The 18,002-nt window shown below is 54.5% G+C and overlaps 8 protein-coding genes across 8 annotated transcripts; 5 read left to right on the forward strand and 3 right to left on the reverse strand.

Annotated features, from left to right (window-relative positions):
• Positions 1-1,124: 1,124 nt before the first annotated feature.
• Positions 1,125-1,553, reverse strand: C8A04DRAFT_24311 (8 kDa subunit-domain-containing protein; the record flags this gene model as incomplete). The annotated part of the gene is made up of 4 exons (XM_062779082.1): positions 1,125-1,185; positions 1,258-1,344; positions 1,402-1,463; positions 1,518-1,553. 4 exons carry the CDS (start codon positions 1,551-1,553, stop codon positions 1,125-1,127), a joined length of 246 nt encoding a protein of 81 aa, XP_062641131.1.
• Positions 1,554-1,913: 360 nt separating this feature from the next.
• Positions 1,914-4,867, forward strand: C8A04DRAFT_24312 (uncharacterized protein; the record flags this gene model as incomplete). The annotated part of the gene is made up of 3 exons (XM_062779083.1): positions 1,914-2,185; positions 2,251-3,047; positions 3,108-4,867. 3 exons carry the CDS (start codon positions 1,914-1,916, stop codon positions 4,865-4,867), a joined length of 2,829 nt encoding a protein of 942 aa, XP_062641132.1.
• Positions 4,868-5,631: 764 nt separating this feature from the next.
• On the forward strand, positions 5,632-6,977 carry C8A04DRAFT_8753 (uncharacterized protein; the record flags this gene model as incomplete). The annotated part of the gene is made up of 3 exons (XM_062785231.1): positions 5,632-5,831; positions 5,894-6,312; positions 6,430-6,977. 3 exons carry the CDS (start codon positions 5,632-5,634, stop codon positions 6,975-6,977), a joined length of 1,167 nt encoding a protein of 388 aa, XP_062641133.1.
• Positions 6,978-7,318: 341 nt separating this feature from the next.
• Positions 7,319-7,875, reverse strand: C8A04DRAFT_24314 (At2g23090 like protein; the record flags this gene model as incomplete). The annotated part of the gene is made up of 3 exons (XM_062779084.1): positions 7,319-7,397; positions 7,487-7,557; positions 7,663-7,875. 3 exons carry the CDS (start codon positions 7,873-7,875, stop codon positions 7,319-7,321), a joined length of 363 nt encoding a protein of 120 aa, XP_062641134.1.
• Positions 7,876-8,872: 997 nt separating this feature from the next.
• C8A04DRAFT_33882 (uncharacterized protein) lies at positions 8,873-12,136 on the forward strand (the record flags this gene model as incomplete). Its single annotated transcript, XM_062782640.1, has 5 exons — positions 8,873-8,981; positions 9,060-9,192; positions 9,405-9,953; positions 10,578-11,280; positions 11,351-12,136. The coding sequence occupies 5 exons, from the start codon at positions 8,873-8,875 to the stop codon at positions 12,134-12,136; spliced, it is 2,280 nt and encodes a 759-aa protein (XP_062641135.1).
• Positions 12,137-12,673: 537 nt separating this feature from the next.
• On the reverse strand, positions 12,674-13,568 carry C8A04DRAFT_24316 (B-cell receptor-associated protein 31-like-domain-containing protein; the record flags this gene model as incomplete). The annotated part of the gene is made up of 4 exons (XM_062779085.1): positions 12,674-13,055; positions 13,134-13,286; positions 13,354-13,439; positions 13,548-13,568. The coding sequence occupies 4 exons, from the start codon at positions 13,566-13,568 to the stop codon at positions 12,674-12,676; spliced, it is 642 nt and encodes a 213-aa protein (XP_062641136.1).
• An 848-nt stretch (positions 13,569-14,416) lies between these two features.
• On the forward strand, positions 14,417-14,661 carry C8A04DRAFT_24317 (uncharacterized protein; the record flags this gene model as incomplete). Its single annotated transcript, XM_062779086.1, has 2 exons — positions 14,417-14,494; positions 14,566-14,661. The coding sequence occupies 2 exons, from the start codon at positions 14,417-14,419 to the stop codon at positions 14,659-14,661; spliced, it is 174 nt and encodes a 57-aa protein (XP_062641137.1).
• A 1,325-nt stretch (positions 14,662-15,986) lies between these two features.
• On the forward strand, positions 15,987-17,208 carry C8A04DRAFT_24318 (L-arabinitol 4-dehydrogenase; the record flags this gene model as incomplete). Its single annotated transcript, XM_062779087.1, has 2 exons — positions 15,987-16,168; positions 16,278-17,208. 2 exons carry the CDS (start codon positions 15,987-15,989, stop codon positions 17,206-17,208), a joined length of 1,113 nt encoding a protein of 370 aa, XP_062641138.1.
• Between the last annotated feature and the right edge of the window lie 794 nt (positions 17,209-18,002).

An 18,002-nucleotide genomic window follows, 5' to 3' on the forward strand; every position in this document is an offset into this window, starting at 1 on the left:
CGCGGTTAACAAGGATGGGACGAATCTGCGTCGATGTGCTCGCGAAGCGAGTTATGATCGCTTCTCCCATCAATCAAGGGAGATGTCGACCGTAGTGTAGGTTGTTTGTTTCACGGGAGACATTATCAAAAGGTAGACGCCACCCAGTCTCATCAGCCGCAATTTAACCCTCCATAAGCTGTTTGATTTCCCTAGGCGATGAGAGAAATGTGGTGTGGAGTTGCTCGAGCTGTTCACTCTACATACCAAGTATATCGTCAAGTACAAGAGCACGGTTGTCCACCTGCGGACAATGATGCTTCTGATCGGCGGTTCAAAATATGGAACTTGGTCTAGTCTGGGGGAGCACCCTTAAAGAGAGATGATACTCCGTAGTAGGAACCGTTTGTTGGTTTAACGATTCTTTTTGCCAGGGCACGAAGATCAACACGTTGTTGGTACCGTGACTCGCGGCCAGGCGCCCTGATACTCACATCAGGTTATTCCCAGTCCTGAAGGGTGGCGCCTAGCACAGGTAGGAACGACGCCTAGCGGTGTGGGTTAACATCCAGAAAATACACCATTCATGCCAACACATAGCTGGTTATCGTTCCCGTTGATTCGCAACATTCCGTTCCTCTCAACATGCTCTAAAACACTTCTCCGCAGACCCTCCACTTCCTTGCCCTCCACCCCCCCTCTTCCCGCATCCCTATTGCCAACCGGTGCGCTCGCAGGTAAGGGTGTGTACGTCGGCATAAAACGAGACCAGAAGAATACCGGCTTGAGGGTCTCCCGAGTAATGTGAAGGTATTTGGCGCATTCATACGACATGCTTGGATCCCACGCAGGTGCTGTGATACACTTTGATATCGAGTCTGGGTTGGCTAAAGCGCCGTTCCAGGCATCGGCCGTGTTTGCGCCCACTGTCTTCCCACTTCGAAATCCATCTCGTCGGGGCCGCTGGGCCAAAATCCCGATTCCCACTCCAAGCACTTCGCGGATTCGGAAAACGGGGCGAGGGGTTTGTTGCTGCTGCTGCTGCTGCTGGAACAAAACTAAGACGAAAACCGGGTTGTTACGACGACACTTTGCTAGCCCAATCCAACGCCTGTAAATGCATGACACGTGAGTTTTGTTTGGCTTTACTCCTGGTTGCGCTGCTGCATCTCGATCTTCTTGTAGTTTCGCCCATCGGGAGTGTACCTGCGGGAAACTTTGTTAGAATAACCGCTTGAAGCAGTGCCGCTTTCAAATCCTGCGCGATAGGGGGCATACTTCAGAAGCTTCTCAATCAGGTCGACATGCGTCATGACCATGCGCCGGCAGCAGTACCGCTTGCACTCGAGTTGATCGAGAGCATCGCTGTTCAATCGTCAGCATGCTGGGTCGGCGTGAAGCGAGATAAAAGGTCATCCCTACCCGTCGCTTAACCCTTCCTCCTCAATCAGTTTCACAAACTTTTCCCAGAGGTCGCCCGTCACCTAACGAACAGTCAGCAGAGCGGCGCGACAAACCCTGCGGGGAGGGAAATCCACCTTCCCGCACGAAAAACAGCGGATTGGAATAATCATTTTGGCGCCAATTGAAAAATGATACACTGGGTGTAAAGGGAGTCGTGTCGATGGCTGAGAAACGTTGCGGTCGGGAGAGTTGTTGCGTGCCGAAGACAAAAATTAGGTTCCGGAACGAGACCATCGCAAGTTCGCGCCATTCTCAAATCTTTGTTGATGGAATGGCCCGTGCGTATCGCCGATAACGACCGCGAGCGATGCAGCCCCACTGTAACTTTTTTTGATGTCCGCCAAAATTTCTTCTGGCTGCAAGCAATTGGAGACTGGAGGTTTCAGTGGTTTGGGTGTTTCTATCTTAACATTGGCCCGTTCCACTCACCTCACTCTTACTCTAGCTCTCTTCCGCGGGCAGAATTCACAATGGCGCCTAATAGGGACGTGAACGGCGACACAGCGTCCTTGAAACGGAAACGAGAGCCGAAGGACGATCCTGCCCTGTCACAAAAGAAGCATCGCCGGAGATCCAACCAGCAGCAAGGGACGTCGCAACAACTTGACGGCGGTCTCGAGATTCCAGATGCCACGTCGGCCAACACCGGGGTAGTTCAGCAAAGGATAGCACCATGGAAGTTGTCCAAGCCAATGGGCGGCAGGATGCTGGATATCGATCCCATCTTTTCTCCCGACGAACGGTTAGTCAAAGAAGTTACGGAAGGGTAAAACTCAATGAATTTCGGCCCTAATGTACTTCGTTTAGGCACTTGCTCATCGTATACAACACGTCGCTCCAAGTATATTCGACCAACGACTCCCTCCTGGTTCGCAGGATTCCTATCCCCGTGACGAGACCGGACGGCGAGAACGAACTCGCGTCGGCACATATCGTGGCCGCGGTTCTGTCAAAGAACGATGCGAATTATGTTTGGGTCGCAACTTCAGACGGACGTATCTGGCGTATCAATTGGGCCTCCAACTCAGCTGTGGGCGCTCCTTTTCAGATCGAGGCTAAGAAAGTGTTGGACCTGGACGTGGACACAGTCGAGTTTGGCGGCAAGGCGGAAGATGTTCTCCTGGTCTTGCAGAGACTCACAAAAGCCTCGGCGCAAATATTTGCCTACAACAGAAAGAGCCTGGAAACAGGGGTTGCTAAACTCCTCCACACTTACGACGAAAGCCCTCAACTCCTGCGGTCCATCGCCGGAGCGAGACTGATCGTTGCTGCGGCAAGGGAAACGTTGCACATTGGCCAGTTGAAGGGGAAAAAGGTGGTCTCTCTGATGGACTTGGCGTACCGCTTCCACTCCTTTGACGTCCCAGATATTGTCAGCTCCTTGGACGTCAGGCACACCGTTCGAGCAACGAAGAAAGGAGGATATGAGCTCCGGTCTGTTGATCTTGCGATTGGTTGTGCTCGAGGCGCAATTTACGTGTATCACGACTTGCTCGCCCAGCTACCGCAAGATGATGTTGGTGCCTTGAAGGTGGGCATGATACAGCCAAAGAAGCACCATTGGCACCGTCGAGCTGTTCACAGTGTCAAATGGTCTCAGGACGGTAAGCGCCATCCAAAAATAAGAAGAATCGCTTGTAATCGCTGACTGACACCCTTATTAGGCAACTACTTCATCTCCGGGGGCTACGAAACCGTTCTTGTGCTCTGGCAAGTAGATACCGGGAGGATGGATTTCCTCCCATACCTGTCAGCAGCCATCGAGAACATTGTTGTGTCGCCTCTAGGGTCCTCGTATGCCATCCATTTGGACGACAATTCCACCATGATCCTATCAACTGCGGAGATGAAGCCAACCATGTACGTCTCTGGCCTTCAGTCGCTCGTCTTGGGTGACCGTCCATCCAAAGATTCACTGGTGCGACGCATTTGGCGACCGGCTGATGAGATTACAACACCGTTGGTTGCTGCTGTGAACCCGCGATCTTCGTCACAAATGTTTCTCTGCGTCGGCAATGGGCAACAAGCTTCGTTGGGTGCGTCGCCCTCCACGCCACTTGTTCAGGTGTTTGACATTTCGTCGTTCCACGGTGTCACGAAGCATGCCATTGCGCGGACCAGCGCCACCGACGCAAATATCACCACAGAGGGCGCGCCAATCTCGGAACCGACCGCAACTCAGCTTTGCTTCTCTCGAGATGGCAAGTGGCTTGCCTCGGTTGACGAATGGCAGCCTCCCGAACGAGACACAGACGTACTCTTGACGGGATCTAAAATACCAGAGGAGGCATCCCGGGAGAGGCGTGAGATCTATCTCAAATTCTGGGAAGTTGGGGCCGAAGCCGAAGCCGACCAGTTCCAGCTGGTGACTCGGATCAATGATGCGCATCACACCGACCAAACAGAGCCTATTTTTTGTCTTGCCAGTGACCCGACATCCTCCCGGTTCGCCACAATCGGAGGTGACGCCACGGTGCGATTTTGGACCCCACGAATGCGCAGGAGAGATGGACTCGCAGCGACCGGCCCCAACGGCGAACCACTACGGAGCTGGGTTTGCTCCCGGACTGTCACTTTGCCCATCCACGAGCAGCAGGATGATTTCGTTGAGACGGCCAAGGATACCCCCCGCAACGGTGCTGTCACGTTTTCGGAAGACGGGTCAATCCTTTTTGCCGCGTTCGGCCCTCCCTCGGGAGCTCTAGTCGTCGCCATTGACACCGAGACTGGTGATATTCGAGACCTCGTTTTCAACATGTACAAGGGCGAAATTCGCGCTCTGCGCTCGCTGGGATCGTCATTGATCATGCTATCGGAGGACCTTGTTGTTTACGATATTGTGGCAGATGAGCTGCTCTACAGCTACTCTCTCAAAGAAACATCGCCGGCTGCCAGACGGCTCGCTCAGCTTGCGGTCAACCACGATTCCCGCAGTATCGCCCTCGTTGCACCTATCCCAGACCAGACACAGAGCAAGATCAAGAAAGGGGCTAAATCGGAGCTCGTTATCCTCAAACTCGATGAGGACGAGCCCCAGCTAGTTCAAACGTTCCCCCATCTGATCACCTCTATTTGTGCTGCACCATCGTCCTCCGGTTTCATTGTCGTTGACTCCACCGCTCAAATCTGGTCTGTAACGGAGGGGCCAGAGCAAGCGCCGATGCTCCAGGCTTTATCGGATTTGGGAGTAGACAATGATGCCGTCGGCGACGAGGTGCAGGAAGCCGAAGCCAGCGACGAGGAAATGGGAGACGAGGATCAAGATGTGGAGATGGTGGATGAAGATGACACGCATGCTGCGGTCGTAGCGCCCCAACATCTCGCCATGATTTTCAATGCCGCGCCAGCTTTCGCCATGCCGCCGATTGAAGATGTTTTCTATCAGGTGGCCGGGTTGTTGTCAACGAAGCCTATCAGCCCCTAGGAGTCGCCAAACACAACCGGATTTCCCAAAGCTGCACAGATTCACACCTCGCCAATTCGTATCATGGCGGTACCACACTGGCAGGCAAGTGGTGGGCATCCCACTTGGTAGTGTGCCCCGTAGGTCGGTATAATGCGGGCGCTCTAAAACAAGCCTGAGGCGAACAGAGACCGGCAAGTCGTCAACTCGGCGCCTGGGTCCTGGCCACACTCTAGATTATGCGGCCCCAACGCCGCGTTTTGGAAGAACAAAGGACATATGCCGGTTCTAAACGGATTAGAATTCCCGGTAAGGCGGGGGCCGAATTCGGGGCCGGGACAAGCTTCGTTCGCAACGGTAGTGCCCATGATTGGCTTTCGACCCCCTGCCCCGCGTTGCGGGACGGATGCTGAAGTTGTGGTGAATGGGTTGGATTGTGGGGCACGAAGTGGAAAGCCCCGATTACGCCATAACGGCCGTTCATGTCCAAGAGGCCCGTTGCGGAGAGATGGGTCATGTCCGCGGCGGGGGCTCTTTGACTTCTCAGTACATAGTTTAACCGTTCAACGCAAGATAAATCCTGAGGGGAGCTTGAAACCCCATACGCTGTTAGCAAAAGCCTAACGACATACCCAGTTATCATAAATTTACTTGAGTGTTCCTGGTCAGCGTTTTCCTCCTGTGATCAAACAGCGGCTTCTGTACTGTTTGATCTCTCACTTGCTGTCTCGGCTTGGCTTTTGTTTAAGCACGGCACGGTACATGTGTGTCTACGAAGTGGCATCATGTCGTTCACTTCAATCCCCATTCTAGATCTGGCGTTGGCCCGGGATCCGGCCACAAAGCCTGAATTTCTCTCCGACCTGCGACATGCTCTGATTGAGGTTGGCTTCCTCTATCTCAAAAATGTGGGCATATCCGATGAGTTCTTCAAGCGGGTTATCGACGAAGGCAAGGGGTTCTTTGACATACCCATGGAAGAGAAGTATGGCCAACAGAGAAACTCGTCCTTAGCGCCATGAGGCCGGCCACTAAGCAGATTTGTAGACTCAAAATTGAGATGAAGAACGCCCCATCTTTCCTCGGCTATTCTCGTCTTTCAGCGGAGGTGACGGCCGGCGCCATTGATCATCGCGAGCAAATCGACATCTCGACGGAGCACCCAGTGCCCGGTCCAGAAGCCCCGCGATACCACAACCTACTGGCGCCCAACCAGTGGCCGTCTGCCGACGTTCTGCCCAACTTCCGCCCCGTCTTCACCGAATACATCAAGCGCATGGGTGACATCTCGATCTCCTTCACTAGCCTGATCGCCGAGGCCATCGAACTTCCTAGCGACGCCTTTAACAAGTACTTTGACGCCGACCAGCAGCACAAGCTCAAGATCGTCAAATACCCAGACGTCGGGGTGCTGGGCGCAGAGGGCAAGGGAGGAAACCAGGGTGTTGGGCCGCACAAGGACAGCAGTATGCGCGCCCCTTTCCTTCTTCACCCTCCTTCACACGGCTCATGCCTCCGTCCCTTTTCTGTCCAGCTCCCGCTTCTGGCCCAAAAGACTGACCCCTGGCGAACTTCACAAATAGTGCTCACTTCTTACCTCCTCCAAGCCTCCCACCACACAGGCCTCCAAGTGCAGAACGTACGCGGCGAGTGGATCGACTGTCCACCAATCGACGGCACGCTGGTCGTCGCCATCGGCCAGGGGCTCGAAGCACTCACACAAGGCGTGTGCACCAGCACGACGCACCGGGTGCTCTCCCCGACCGCCGGCGCCGGCCCACGTTTCTCGATTCCCTTTTTCCAGGGCGTCAGCGGGGACACGGGATTTGACGACCTGGAGAAAGTCGGGGTTGGGCTTGTCCCCGAGCATGTACGCGAGCAGCGGCGCAAGGCGCTGGAGCGCGCTGGCGGCCGGCTGGACGACGTCGAGTTTACGTTTCGTCGGGGAAGGGCGGCCAAGACGCTGGGCGAGGCCACCTTCAGGAATAGGGTCAAGAGTCATCCCGACGTGGGCGAGCGGTGGTATCCGGATCTGTTGCAGAGCGTAAGGGAGGAGGAAGCAGCGTTGGCGGGGAAGACGGGGGTAGTGGAAGTGCCTGTAGTGGCAGCCAAGGCGGTGGAGGCGCACTAGGTAGGCATGGAGTAACCGACCAGCCTATCCATAAGGTCGGGTCGGCTACATTTGTGTTAAGCGTGCGAGCGAGCAATCATCTCAGTTCAGCGTTGCACTTCGATAGGCCATCACAGATAAGTTCTAGACCAAACACGGGCCGTCGGCCTCGACTTAAAAAACAGACTGTTAACGCCTTGCGTCTATGCCCTTCGCAATCCTCGGTAGCCTACGAGTAGAACACCCTCGCTTGCTCCCCTGCCCTGCCGCTCTGTCATGGGTTTTGCCCGGCTCATTTCTCGTGGGACTCGTGTACGGTCGTGCTTCGCGGACAACACCGCGGACAACATGGGCTCACCTATTTATTTGGCGGCGGGCTGGTAATCCGGGAAGCACTGTGGCAGCGTCGCGTTATGTTTGTTGACGGCATGTAGCGTAAGTCTGGGAGAAAAGGACGTCGGTTAGTTTGGGCCGGGCTCCTCGTTAGGGTAGGATGTGTGTTGTTCAGAGGGGTTCAGAGGGGTTCATACTGAGGCTCGCGAGACGTCGAGAGGAACGTCTGCTTGCACTGGTTGCAAATGATGCTCATGGCAGCGGCATTCTAGACGTCGACAGGTTGTTAGTTTCCCCCGACGGGCCGCTTCTCCCCTTGGCCGGGTACGCCGGCCGCGAGCGCTCGAGATCCTCCATCGATGTGAACACGTACGGCCTTGAGCTGCGAGGCGGCCTTCGCCGGCGCCTTCTTGTCGTTCCGCGCGCGCTTCTGCGCTGCCTTGGCTCCCTGGGAGGTGGTGTCAGTCCCCGTAAAATTGGCCGACAGGGTCCCCAGATCGGCAGCGGTGGCACTCGGTTGGCGGAGAGTCGGGAACAGGTTCGCATCAGCGGAGACAGTGGAAAAACTTACGTTACCACCGCCCATTTCGTATGGCAAGTTCTCTCTTAATTTGTGTTATTCGGCTCGGTGTTGTGTCGTGAGTACAGTCACAGGTGCAGATGCAAACAGTCTGTCGCTTCTGTGTCGATATCTTTCGAGGTTGTCTCCCTGTCTTTTTTTTTCGTCGAGCGGCTAAAAGTGGCGCGCGGAAGTTGGGAAACTGAGTGAAACGCGGCGGTGTTACGGCGGCTCCATCAATCAGGCCGGTCGAGACGCACGGAGGACCGCAATTGCCCAAGGCGCCAAGCCACTTTTGCCCACTGTGTTGCAGACTGCAGTGCCTCTTCCTCCACTGCGGGATGACAGTTGGCAAACCGGCGAGCCAACTGGCCGAAAAGCCACCGTCCAGTCCCAGTTCTTCCTTCGGTTCAACATTCCGCCTCGAGTCCGCATCTCTTCCATTTCTGCGTGGGTGACCTTCCATTTCCCAACCCGCCGGTCTACAAGGTCAAGGATCCAGGGATGTCCTTTTTGCGCAGACGTTGGAAGTGAACGTTACTGTGCGCAACCTGTGAATCGACTGCGACGTAACTCCTCGAAGCGCCCGCCTCATCTTCCACTTAGCCGAGCTGAACAGCCTCTCATTTTGGATGCGGCGGTATTCCGGGACTTGAGCGGCAGAACCAGCCTCGAAGCAACGTCGAAGCAACGTCGAAGCAGCATCGAAGCAGCCACACTCCCTCGCTTCAACAGACGCGCTCGCTTGGCGCTGAACCGAGACGACAACCGCGCGCGGCCGCCATCTCTCGGTCTGCAAAGTTTGGTTCGGAGCAGCTGCCGAACTCGTCACATTCTCGAAGGTTTCCTCGGCCATCACCCCCAAAGACAGCGTATCTGCGGCGCGCCCTCCCGGATCTCGAATCCATCGGCCAGAACCCAGGTGGATATTGTGGGTCCCAAGGTTTCCCCCCTTCAACCCATCATCCCAGCCGTTGGGCCTTGTCGTGCGATCCCGGGCCGGTGTCACCAGAAGAAAACCGCGATGGGCAGCACAGCCGCCCCGTCTCCGGATACCATCTCCGACAGCGAGTTTCACGACATTCTGGCCAAGTATCCCGCCTGCGTTGCGGACATATCCGCCGCCAAACGAGGTTTGCACATCCATTTGTGACCTCAAATGGAGCTCCGAACGGGCAAAACTCCTTCAGTTCTAACCTTCCACGTGGCAGTGAAACCTGGCCAAGAAACCCTTGCCAGTCTGGACCAGTATCGCTATGGTGCGGCTCTTGCCACCTTCGGGTCCGAAACCCCGAATGTGCTTATGGAACTCGACGACGTCCGAAAACTCGTTGAATGGAAGCTGTACGTTTCACCGTCTCTCATCTCTGGTTCGCCGTTGGAGTTGCGCCCACTAGGCTCGATCTGGAAGTCATGTGTGGTCGGGCGAGCGGCGCAGAGCCGAAGATCCTGCAACAATGGCATTGGATCGTGAATCGCGCTTAGACAAGCGCCGCCCGTTGCGGCGTTCCACCACTTGTTAACAGTTCACTGATAAACTTGCTTCCCGTCCCCAGCCAGCATGGGAAGTTTCGGCCCACATTGATGAAACTCGTGTCGTCAAACGAGCCGGGTTTCGTTCGGGAGACCGTTCAGGAGGCAGTTGCGCACTATCGAACCAAGTCGAATGCCTCGACTGCCGTCCAGATCCTGACTCAGCTCAAGGGTATCGGCCCGGCCACCGCCTCCTTACTCCTTGCTACCCATAACCCAAACCATGTCATATTCTTTGCCGACGAGGCCTTCCACTGGTTGTGTTGTGGTGGGTCCAAATCCCCCATCAAGTACAACTTGAAGGAGTATGCCGAGTTGGATAAACGTGTGCAGGCTGTGACCAAACGGCTCGGCGTCAAGGCCGTCGACGTTGAGCGTGTCGCGTTTGTCTTGATGAGACAGCCAATGACCAAGACAACGGCTTCGGACAGTGCTCAGAATCCGCCAACCGGATCCGTAGCCGACAGCACGAGCCAAACGCAACCGGCAGCGAAACGGAAGGCCTCGGCTTTGGCCGATGCTCCCGTGCTTGAAGCGCCTGTGCGACGTTCGAAACGAGGGAAACAAGCGTCGTAGGCAAAGGCAAGGGGTGCACTCTCAACCACGTTAACCCATCGGTTGGTACGATCCGAGACTCCGGGAAGGGTTTGAAAGAAATACCCCTAGTCACTCTCAGCGGCTCTCTCTCAGCCCTGCAAATAATGCGAGCAATGAAACCTGGACCAAGACGCTCTGAGGAGAGATGTTTTCCATAATCGACTTTCAGAATTGTTGCGCTGCCAAAAATCCCCTATTGGTGACCTCCACGGTTATTCTCCGTGGACCTGCATAGTCGGCTTGACGGGCCGAAGCAGCGGGCTTCCAGTCCCCTGCCAATACTAAAACCGCTTCTATGCATTTACACGACAGTCGCATGGCTCCCATTCTGGGCTCCATGAGTTTTGTTTGTCGTTACCATACATTCCTTTTTTGTCGTGACGATCATGGGGACTCGAGCAGTGGGTATATCTCGCGTATTCATGGCACGCATCCTTTCCTCCTTGCCTTTAGTTCTTGCATTTTTGCGCGGCCCGCCAGGGAACCCCATATAATACTTATAAGTTTTTTTACCTTATATTTTTCTACCATTTGCCATGTCAACTCTTCCTGTTCCTTGTCATGGCCATTTCTGCTTGGCCGCTTCCGACCTTGTCGAGTATGGTAGATCTCGGGTCCCGGGCAAAAAAGGCTGAGACGCACTCATCCGCCCACTCTGATCCCATCCAACTTACATCAAGGTTCGCGGCCTTGAAAGAGGGTTTAATATCGGGGGAAGACCTAGCAGTTAACAACTCCTGGCAACGGCTCCTCCGACAGCTCCCCGGCGAGATCGACCAGGTGTCATCGCTCGGGTCTGCAGCCATCCCCACTATTAGCTTCGAAGACACCACAGACCCGACCCAAGCTGAACCCTTTCTGGAACAACTTCACCGAAGGGGAGTTGGTATCGTTCGAGGTGTGGTCCCCAAGGATACCGCTCTGGCCTGGAGCCAGGAGGCGGCTGAGTATGTCGAGCAGAATACAGCAACAAGTTTCCCGCCAACATCAGCTAGACCGCACGATATATTCTGGAGCCCTGCCCAAGTCAAAGCTCGGGCACATTCCAATATCATTGCAACGCAAAAGTTTGTGATGAGTATATGGAAGTCAACGGCCGACAACGCCAGCGTTACCCCGCGGTTCCCAATCTCCTACGCAGATCGTATGAGTTTGTCCACAGCATGGCGAGCTCCCCAGCGTGGGCCGTACGCACACATTGATGGTGGGAGTGTTGAACGTTGGGAGCCCGATGGGTATGGCCGGGCGGGCACGTACAAGGACATATTTTGCGGTCGATGGGAAGAATATGATCCTTGGGAGGTACGCATCGCTGCTATCCTTCTCCTAAAGCTTGACAACTTTGAACTGACCTCTTCTTCTCCTTTCACAGAGCAGCAGCCGCTTAGGAGTAACCAGTGATCTCTACCATAGAGCCGGTGCTTGTTCAATATTCCGTATGTTCCAGGGCTGGCTCGCCCTCGAGCCCATCACCTCCTCTGGACCAGGTTCTGTCCGTGTCTGCCCACTCCCCCGCCTCGCAACGGCGTACTTCCTCCTCCGCCCTTTTTTCTCCCCCGCCTCCTCCCCATCGACGGCAACGTCAACAACGCTCGCACCACCACCACCAAACGGAGACCAATGGGCTTTCAACCATCCCCAAAACAGTATCCTCCACGGCGCCCTCCCCAGCTACGCACAAGAAATTTCCCCGACCCTCCATCCCCACCTCCAACTAGACTGCAGCATGATCGCCGTCCCAGATCTCGAACCAGGCGACTATCTCGTCTGGCATCCCGACCTCATCCATTCCATCCACACCCCTACTGACAACGAACACCCGGCCACCACTCCCACCCCAATGACAACGACCGGAACACCAACTTACATCTATCTCCCCGCCACCCCCTTAACTCAAACCAACGCGCTCTACCTCGCCCGGCAACGTAAGACCTTCCTTCTAGGCCACCCAGGCCCCGACTTTGGCGGCGGTCGCGGTGAGAGCGGACATGGCGGACGGCCGGGAGTGCAAGATGTTAACGATGCTGGGGGTGACGACGGGTTACGCGCGATGGGCCTGTTGCCGTGGGACGAGGAGGAGGCGGACGGGGATGAGGAGAGGGCGGTGTTGGCGATGGCGAATGGGATTTTGTTTCCGGATTTGTATGATATGCTGTAAGAGGAGAGAGGAAAAGGTCTAAAAGAAAATGGATGGGGGCTGGTGGGCATCATGGGTTGGCTTTTTGCTTTACTTGAAAGTTTGTTTTCGTGAGGTTAGGTGGAAAGGACGGCTTTGATATTTTAGATCGCCTACGCCGCACATACACGCACGCGGTTCTGTCCCAGTCAGAAAGGCAATACAATACTCACTGTACGGCAACGCAATCATTTGTTTGCCCAAGTCAACGTACAGGGTAATGGCCTTGCTCTAATAATATCCACAGCAACGTACATAACATAACTAGCGTTCTCCGCTGGCTTCCTCCAATTTTACTCGCCCCATACCCTTATATCTCCCACCCCTCACAAGCCCCAGTGGTCCACCTCGTTGAACGTTGCTTCAGCTGCGCGGTTCAAATTAGGCTTGCAAATACGGGGTGAAGGTTTCTGACGGCTTGGAGTTTCTCTGTCTGGGCGTATCAGCCTCTTTCTCCTTTATTGATGTGGTTTTCCCACGGGAATCGAGGGAATCGAGATCGTGCCAAAGGTCGCTTTCCTATTTGTCCTTCTTCGACGAGGTCCCATCCCCTTGGATCCGGCTGTTTTCGTCGGCCAGAGAGTAATACTCCTTCTGGAGCCCCAACGACTGCTCCTTCAAAGCGGCAATGTCCTTATCGCGGCGCTCGATCTCACGCTTGAGGCGCGAGATCTCCCCAGCGTCACCGGCCACGGCAAGCTTCTCGGCCTGCTTGGTGTTCTTGTCGGTCCCCTCGTATTGCTTGACCTTCTCCTCCAGACGCAGAACTTCGAGGATCATAATGTAGGTGCGGTTGAGGATAAGCGAGAGGAAAAGCGTGAAGCCGCAGAGGTACATGTTGCGCTGCGAGTAAAACTTGCGGGCTTGCACTTCGAGACGCTCGTGTCCCATGATTGCCGTTCTATTTGATCACAGTTAAGTCAGCCAATTTCTAAGCTCTCATACAAGCTTGCTTTTGAGGGGGTCCATGTCCGCTTACGCAGAATTGCCGCTGTTCTCAGTGGCAGCCGCCAATTCGAGCTGAACCCGATACACGCGGTTGACACTATCAATGAAGAGAATCAGGATGAAGACAAATGTGATCTTCAACCAGTACTGGACTTTAGCAACGATGGGGTTCTCCGAGATAAAGCTACGAGAGCGGTGGTCAGTTTGGACGTGCACGAGGCTGTGCGGGGTGGACGGCCGGCGGAACCTACGTGAACACCTTCCGCCGCATCGAGAACGGCATGGGCAGGATTAGGAGCATAAATAGGGCCATTTCTGCTACAAGTAGCAAGAAGACCTATATTCGATGATTAGCCTCCATTCAAACTCAGAGCGGGTTGCTATCCAGCAGTTTGGGCTGGAGCAAGGGAGGGCGCCAAGGAGGGCGTCGGAGAAGGGTGCGCACCAAAGTGTAGTAGAGCGTCATCTTGGTTGGTGCTTAACAAACTGTTCCGACGCTGTATTGAGTGATGCAATGTTGTCGTCCTTTATTGTTTTGAAGGTTGAAAGGAAAGGACAGGTTGTGCTGGGGAAAATGTAAAATAGCTTCGCAGCTCTGCAAGAAGTGACGTGGTGTGGAAACAGCTCGAGCAACTGGCTACTGCTTGGCGGCAAGGGCCCAGATCGAAAACGTCATTGCCTGTGGCTGAGGGCAGGCAGATTGAAGTGGTCGGTGCACGGTTCACATGTGTTGACCCAAGACATGGAATTTACCCCTAACCCTGAATATTACTATGTACTCTCTTTGCCAGCTTGCTTGTTTGTTTCACGGAAGGGACTCGGGCTCAGCTCCTTGATGAAGCCGTTGCTTAGTCTTCCGTAAAGGCAGCGTGGCTCGAATGATATAAAAGGGCTTAAAACAGAACCGGGAGATCTGTTTTTGCCTCTGGATCATCAGAAAATTATGTGCCCAACTGATAGTAACGCCGCCGAAGATTTTCTGATACCTACCTGAGGCTTCAAGTCACCCCTCTGTACTTAGCATATTAGCAGCTTCCAGTGTTTTTGTCAGAATATCACCGTTCGCGTTCCTTCCCTATCCGTCAATGTTGCAACTGGAGTCCGAGAGCTGGCACATCAATACATACAGCCACTCCCAACATCCCCAAGTTCCTTCTTAATCCAAGCATAACCCGCGGTCACCGACTAGACCAGCCATTTACGCGCCGCCCCTCGAAATTGATACATTTTGAAAAGAACGGCCCTCGAAAACGAGAAGAAAAAACAACTAAGTTCTAAAGCCGAGGAACAGTCAAACAAATACTCTCCGCCAAGATGAAGTGCGGTTTCATCAGCGTTGTCGCATTCCTTGCAAGCAGCCTCGTCGCCGCGACGCCCATCAGCTGCTCTCAAGTTCGTAAATTTTCTTACAATACAGGGAAATATTCTGTTTGGTCAAGACACGTTTCACTAACTACATCCAGTACAAGCGCGACCTCATCCTCAAAGGGGAACTCTCGCCTGAAGCCTGCTGCAGCTACGGACGATGTCTCGGCGACGTGGTTATCGCGATGGTCTAGACGACGAATAAGGTTAGCTTCTAGGCTAAACGCTCCCACGGCTCGGCTCTTTAAACATTCAACGGGACATGGAACGGTGCTCCCTCCTTTACATGGCCCCACGACAAGGCAACACCATATTCTTTTAATACGGATACGATATGTCGGGAGCAACACCGAGCTGTCTAAGTTTCTGTCCAATCACCGCACTGGCGTGATAAAGGCGCATGGATTGGGGTTTTGCAAGCGATTTCAACCTATCAGGTTAAATGGCTAGGCAAGGTGTTTTTACGGATGTTGAACTTTGTTATTTCGCTATCTCTGCTGCTTGCTATCAATCAGCTTGCCTGTCACAAACCCGGAAGAGAAGCAAGGTTTGGGTTCGAAGGAAGGGAGGGATAGCCCACTTGGATCGATTCAAGATAATTCTGTACGCTAACTATTGTGCTGCGCGTGTAAACGTGGGAAATAACTTAGGATGTGTACTTGAAGTTATGTTTCCGTGGGAACATCGACATGGCCGAGACCATAAATTCTTCAACGCTGCGCAAAATACTGTGGTATCCTCCCTCGGCTTTTTTTTCTTTTTTCCATTCTTTTTTTTTTTTTTAATTCCTCTTTTTTTTTTGGCGCGGGGGAGGCGCCTCCCCACGGCCAAAGCTCTTGACATGGAAATGCTTGTCCGGTGTCAAGGAGGGGCAGCCTCCTTTCATTAATGATTGGCGCGCATAGGGTAGTAGGGACCGCCTGAAGCGTCCCCGGCCTCGGTCTTCCCGTGGCCGAATCGGCGAATGCCCCACGCCCGGGCTACAGGAACTGAAGCTGACTTCCATCCTCCCGAATGACCACCAAGATGGGGACCACATCGTTGAGGAAAAACCCCGCGGATATTGTTCGGCCCCAGCCGCCGGGTATGTGACAACGGGAAAGGCCACCTGACAACAACGAAGCCAATAACAGCCTATCAACGCTCGACTGTGTAGCCTGGCAGGGTCGAGGCCTGTCTTTGGTGGAACTCGCTTTCTTCCGTGCCCACCGGGAGTGGTCTTGCATTCGGGCGGCTTTGGTGCTGTGTGGGGTCCAGCACAACAGAGTCCCATGTCACCGTTCTTGCCGTTACGAACAAAATCAGATGGCGAAGTCAGAGATGAACGTTTCAGGTCTGACACTGTGTATCCCATGCAGAACCTGCAGGTGATCGTCTCGCTACATCCCGCCGGGAACTGGAAGAAATTGTATAAGATAAAGTAACATCCCACGCTACCCCGCCTCTTGACACAACTCTCCGAGGACCTGTGTCCCCCAATTCCTTACGACCCGTCTCACCAAAATCCCTCTCCTACACAATGGCTACCAACGGCTCCAGCGTCATAACAAAGGCCACCAAGGCCAACATCGGGGTCTTCACGAATCCCAAGCACGACCTGTGGATAAATGAGGCAGCGCCAACACTGGACAGTGTCCAGAAAGGGGAGGAGCTTAAGGAGGGTCAGGTTACCATTGCGATACGGAGCACAGGAATTTGCGGGTGAGGCCTAGAAATCCATATCCTGTAGCCCTAGAGGGCAGGGGCAGAGGGGGATCCGGAAGGAGGAGAAACTCGAAGCTGACAAAATGGGTACTCCCTCCCTCATTAGCTCGGACGTCCACTTCTGGAAGCATGGCTGCATCGGCCCCATGATTGTTGGGGGCGACCACATTCTCGGCCACGAATCCGCCGGCGAAATCATTGCGGTACATCCGAGCGTAACAAACCTCAAGGTCGGCGACCGCGTGGCCGTCGAACCCCAGGTGATTTGCAACGCATGCGAGCCGTGCCTCACAGGCCGGTACAATGGTTGCGAGTCCGTTGACTTTCTCTCAACCCCACCCGTCCCGGGCCTCTTACGTCGCTATGTCAACCACCCGGCTGTGTGGTGCCACAAGATCGGCGATATGTCCTACGAAGACGGCGCGATGCTCGAGCCTTTATCCGTCGCCCTCGCGGGGCTGCAAAGGGCCGAAGTTCGCCTCGGCGATCCAGTGCTCGTCTGTGGTGCGGGGCCAATCGGGCTGATCACGATGCTCTGCGCCAAGGCGGCCGGCGCATGCCCACTAGTGGTGACAGACATCGATGACGGCCGGCTACGGTTTGCTAAGGAGATCTGCCCAGAGGTGATCACCCACAAGGTCGAGCGATTGTCGGCTGAGGACTCGGCCAAGGCCATTGTGGCCAGCTTCGGCGGTATCGAGCCGGCCGTGGCACTGGAGTGCACCGGTGTCGAGAGCAGTATAGCAGCGTCGATTTGGGCGGTCAAGTTCGGCGGAAAGGTGTTCGTCATTGGAGTCGGGAAGAACGAGATTCAGATCCCCTTCATGCGTGCCAGCGTCCGCGAAGTCGACCTGCAGTTCCAGTACCGATATAGCAACACATGGCCAAGGGCAATTCGGTTGATTCAGAACCGTGTCCTTGACCTAAGCCGACTCGTGACGCATCGCTTCGGGCTGGAGGATGCGCTCAAGGCCTTCGACACGGCGTCAGATCCCAAGACCGGCGCCATCAAAGTGCAGATCCAGAGCCTGGACTGAGGGTTGGAGTCAGGCTTAATCCTTCCATGGTTGCATTCCGCACAGCCGTAACGGAGATCAAGGTGTGGTGGTATGGTAGTCTGGGGCTTTTAGAAGCCGTGTGCATCGTTAGAAATTCGTCCTATTACACGGGGTCAGGCTGAGGGGGTACCCACTCTTGCAATCCGGGGAAGTTCGACTTTAGCCGAGCTCCTCGCAACGGGCTCGATGGACGGAAGCGGCACAAGGAGTATCAATGGAGACGAACCGGAAAGACCGTGACGTCTCGCCTCATTTTTTTGGATGGCGACATGTGTTTATATAGACCATTTTTTGGGCAGAGGAACAAATTAACAAGAAGTCATTGACGATGGATGATGCTCACTTTGTGGTTTGCGCGCACATCGTACTGCCCGGCGTGACCTCTAGAGACGGGACTGTTCAGAAGTTCAAGTGAAGGGAGTGGCGCGAATTGCCATGGTACTACGGAGTAGTCGTCGAACCATCGAGGGGTGTTGAGGTTATGTTGCTGTTTACGGATCCTCGTCCTTTGATACAAGAGTAAAATCTTGGAACGATGGACGTTGCTCGATTAGGGAGATCCAATGAGGGAAGATCCACGGGATTTATTTCCATGAAAATAAACCAGTGGTGCCTGACCAATCGGCTGAAAAATACCGTAAAGTACGCAGAACAGTACGTTTATTACACGGAAGCTCTGACACTTGGCGCCCAGCTCTCCAATTAAGCCTGCTAATTGGCCGCCCGCATGCCGAGAAACCTGGCAACCACCAACGCCTTTTCTTCCGAGCTTT

The sequence above is a fragment of the Dichotomopilus funicola genome, assembly GCF_033296635.1.
Source record: "Dichotomopilus funicola strain CBS 141.50 unplaced genomic scaffold C8A04scaffold_2, whole genome shotgun sequence".
Taxonomy (NCBI): domain Eukaryota; kingdom Fungi; phylum Ascomycota; class Sordariomycetes; order Sordariales; family Chaetomiaceae; genus Dichotomopilus; species Dichotomopilus funicola.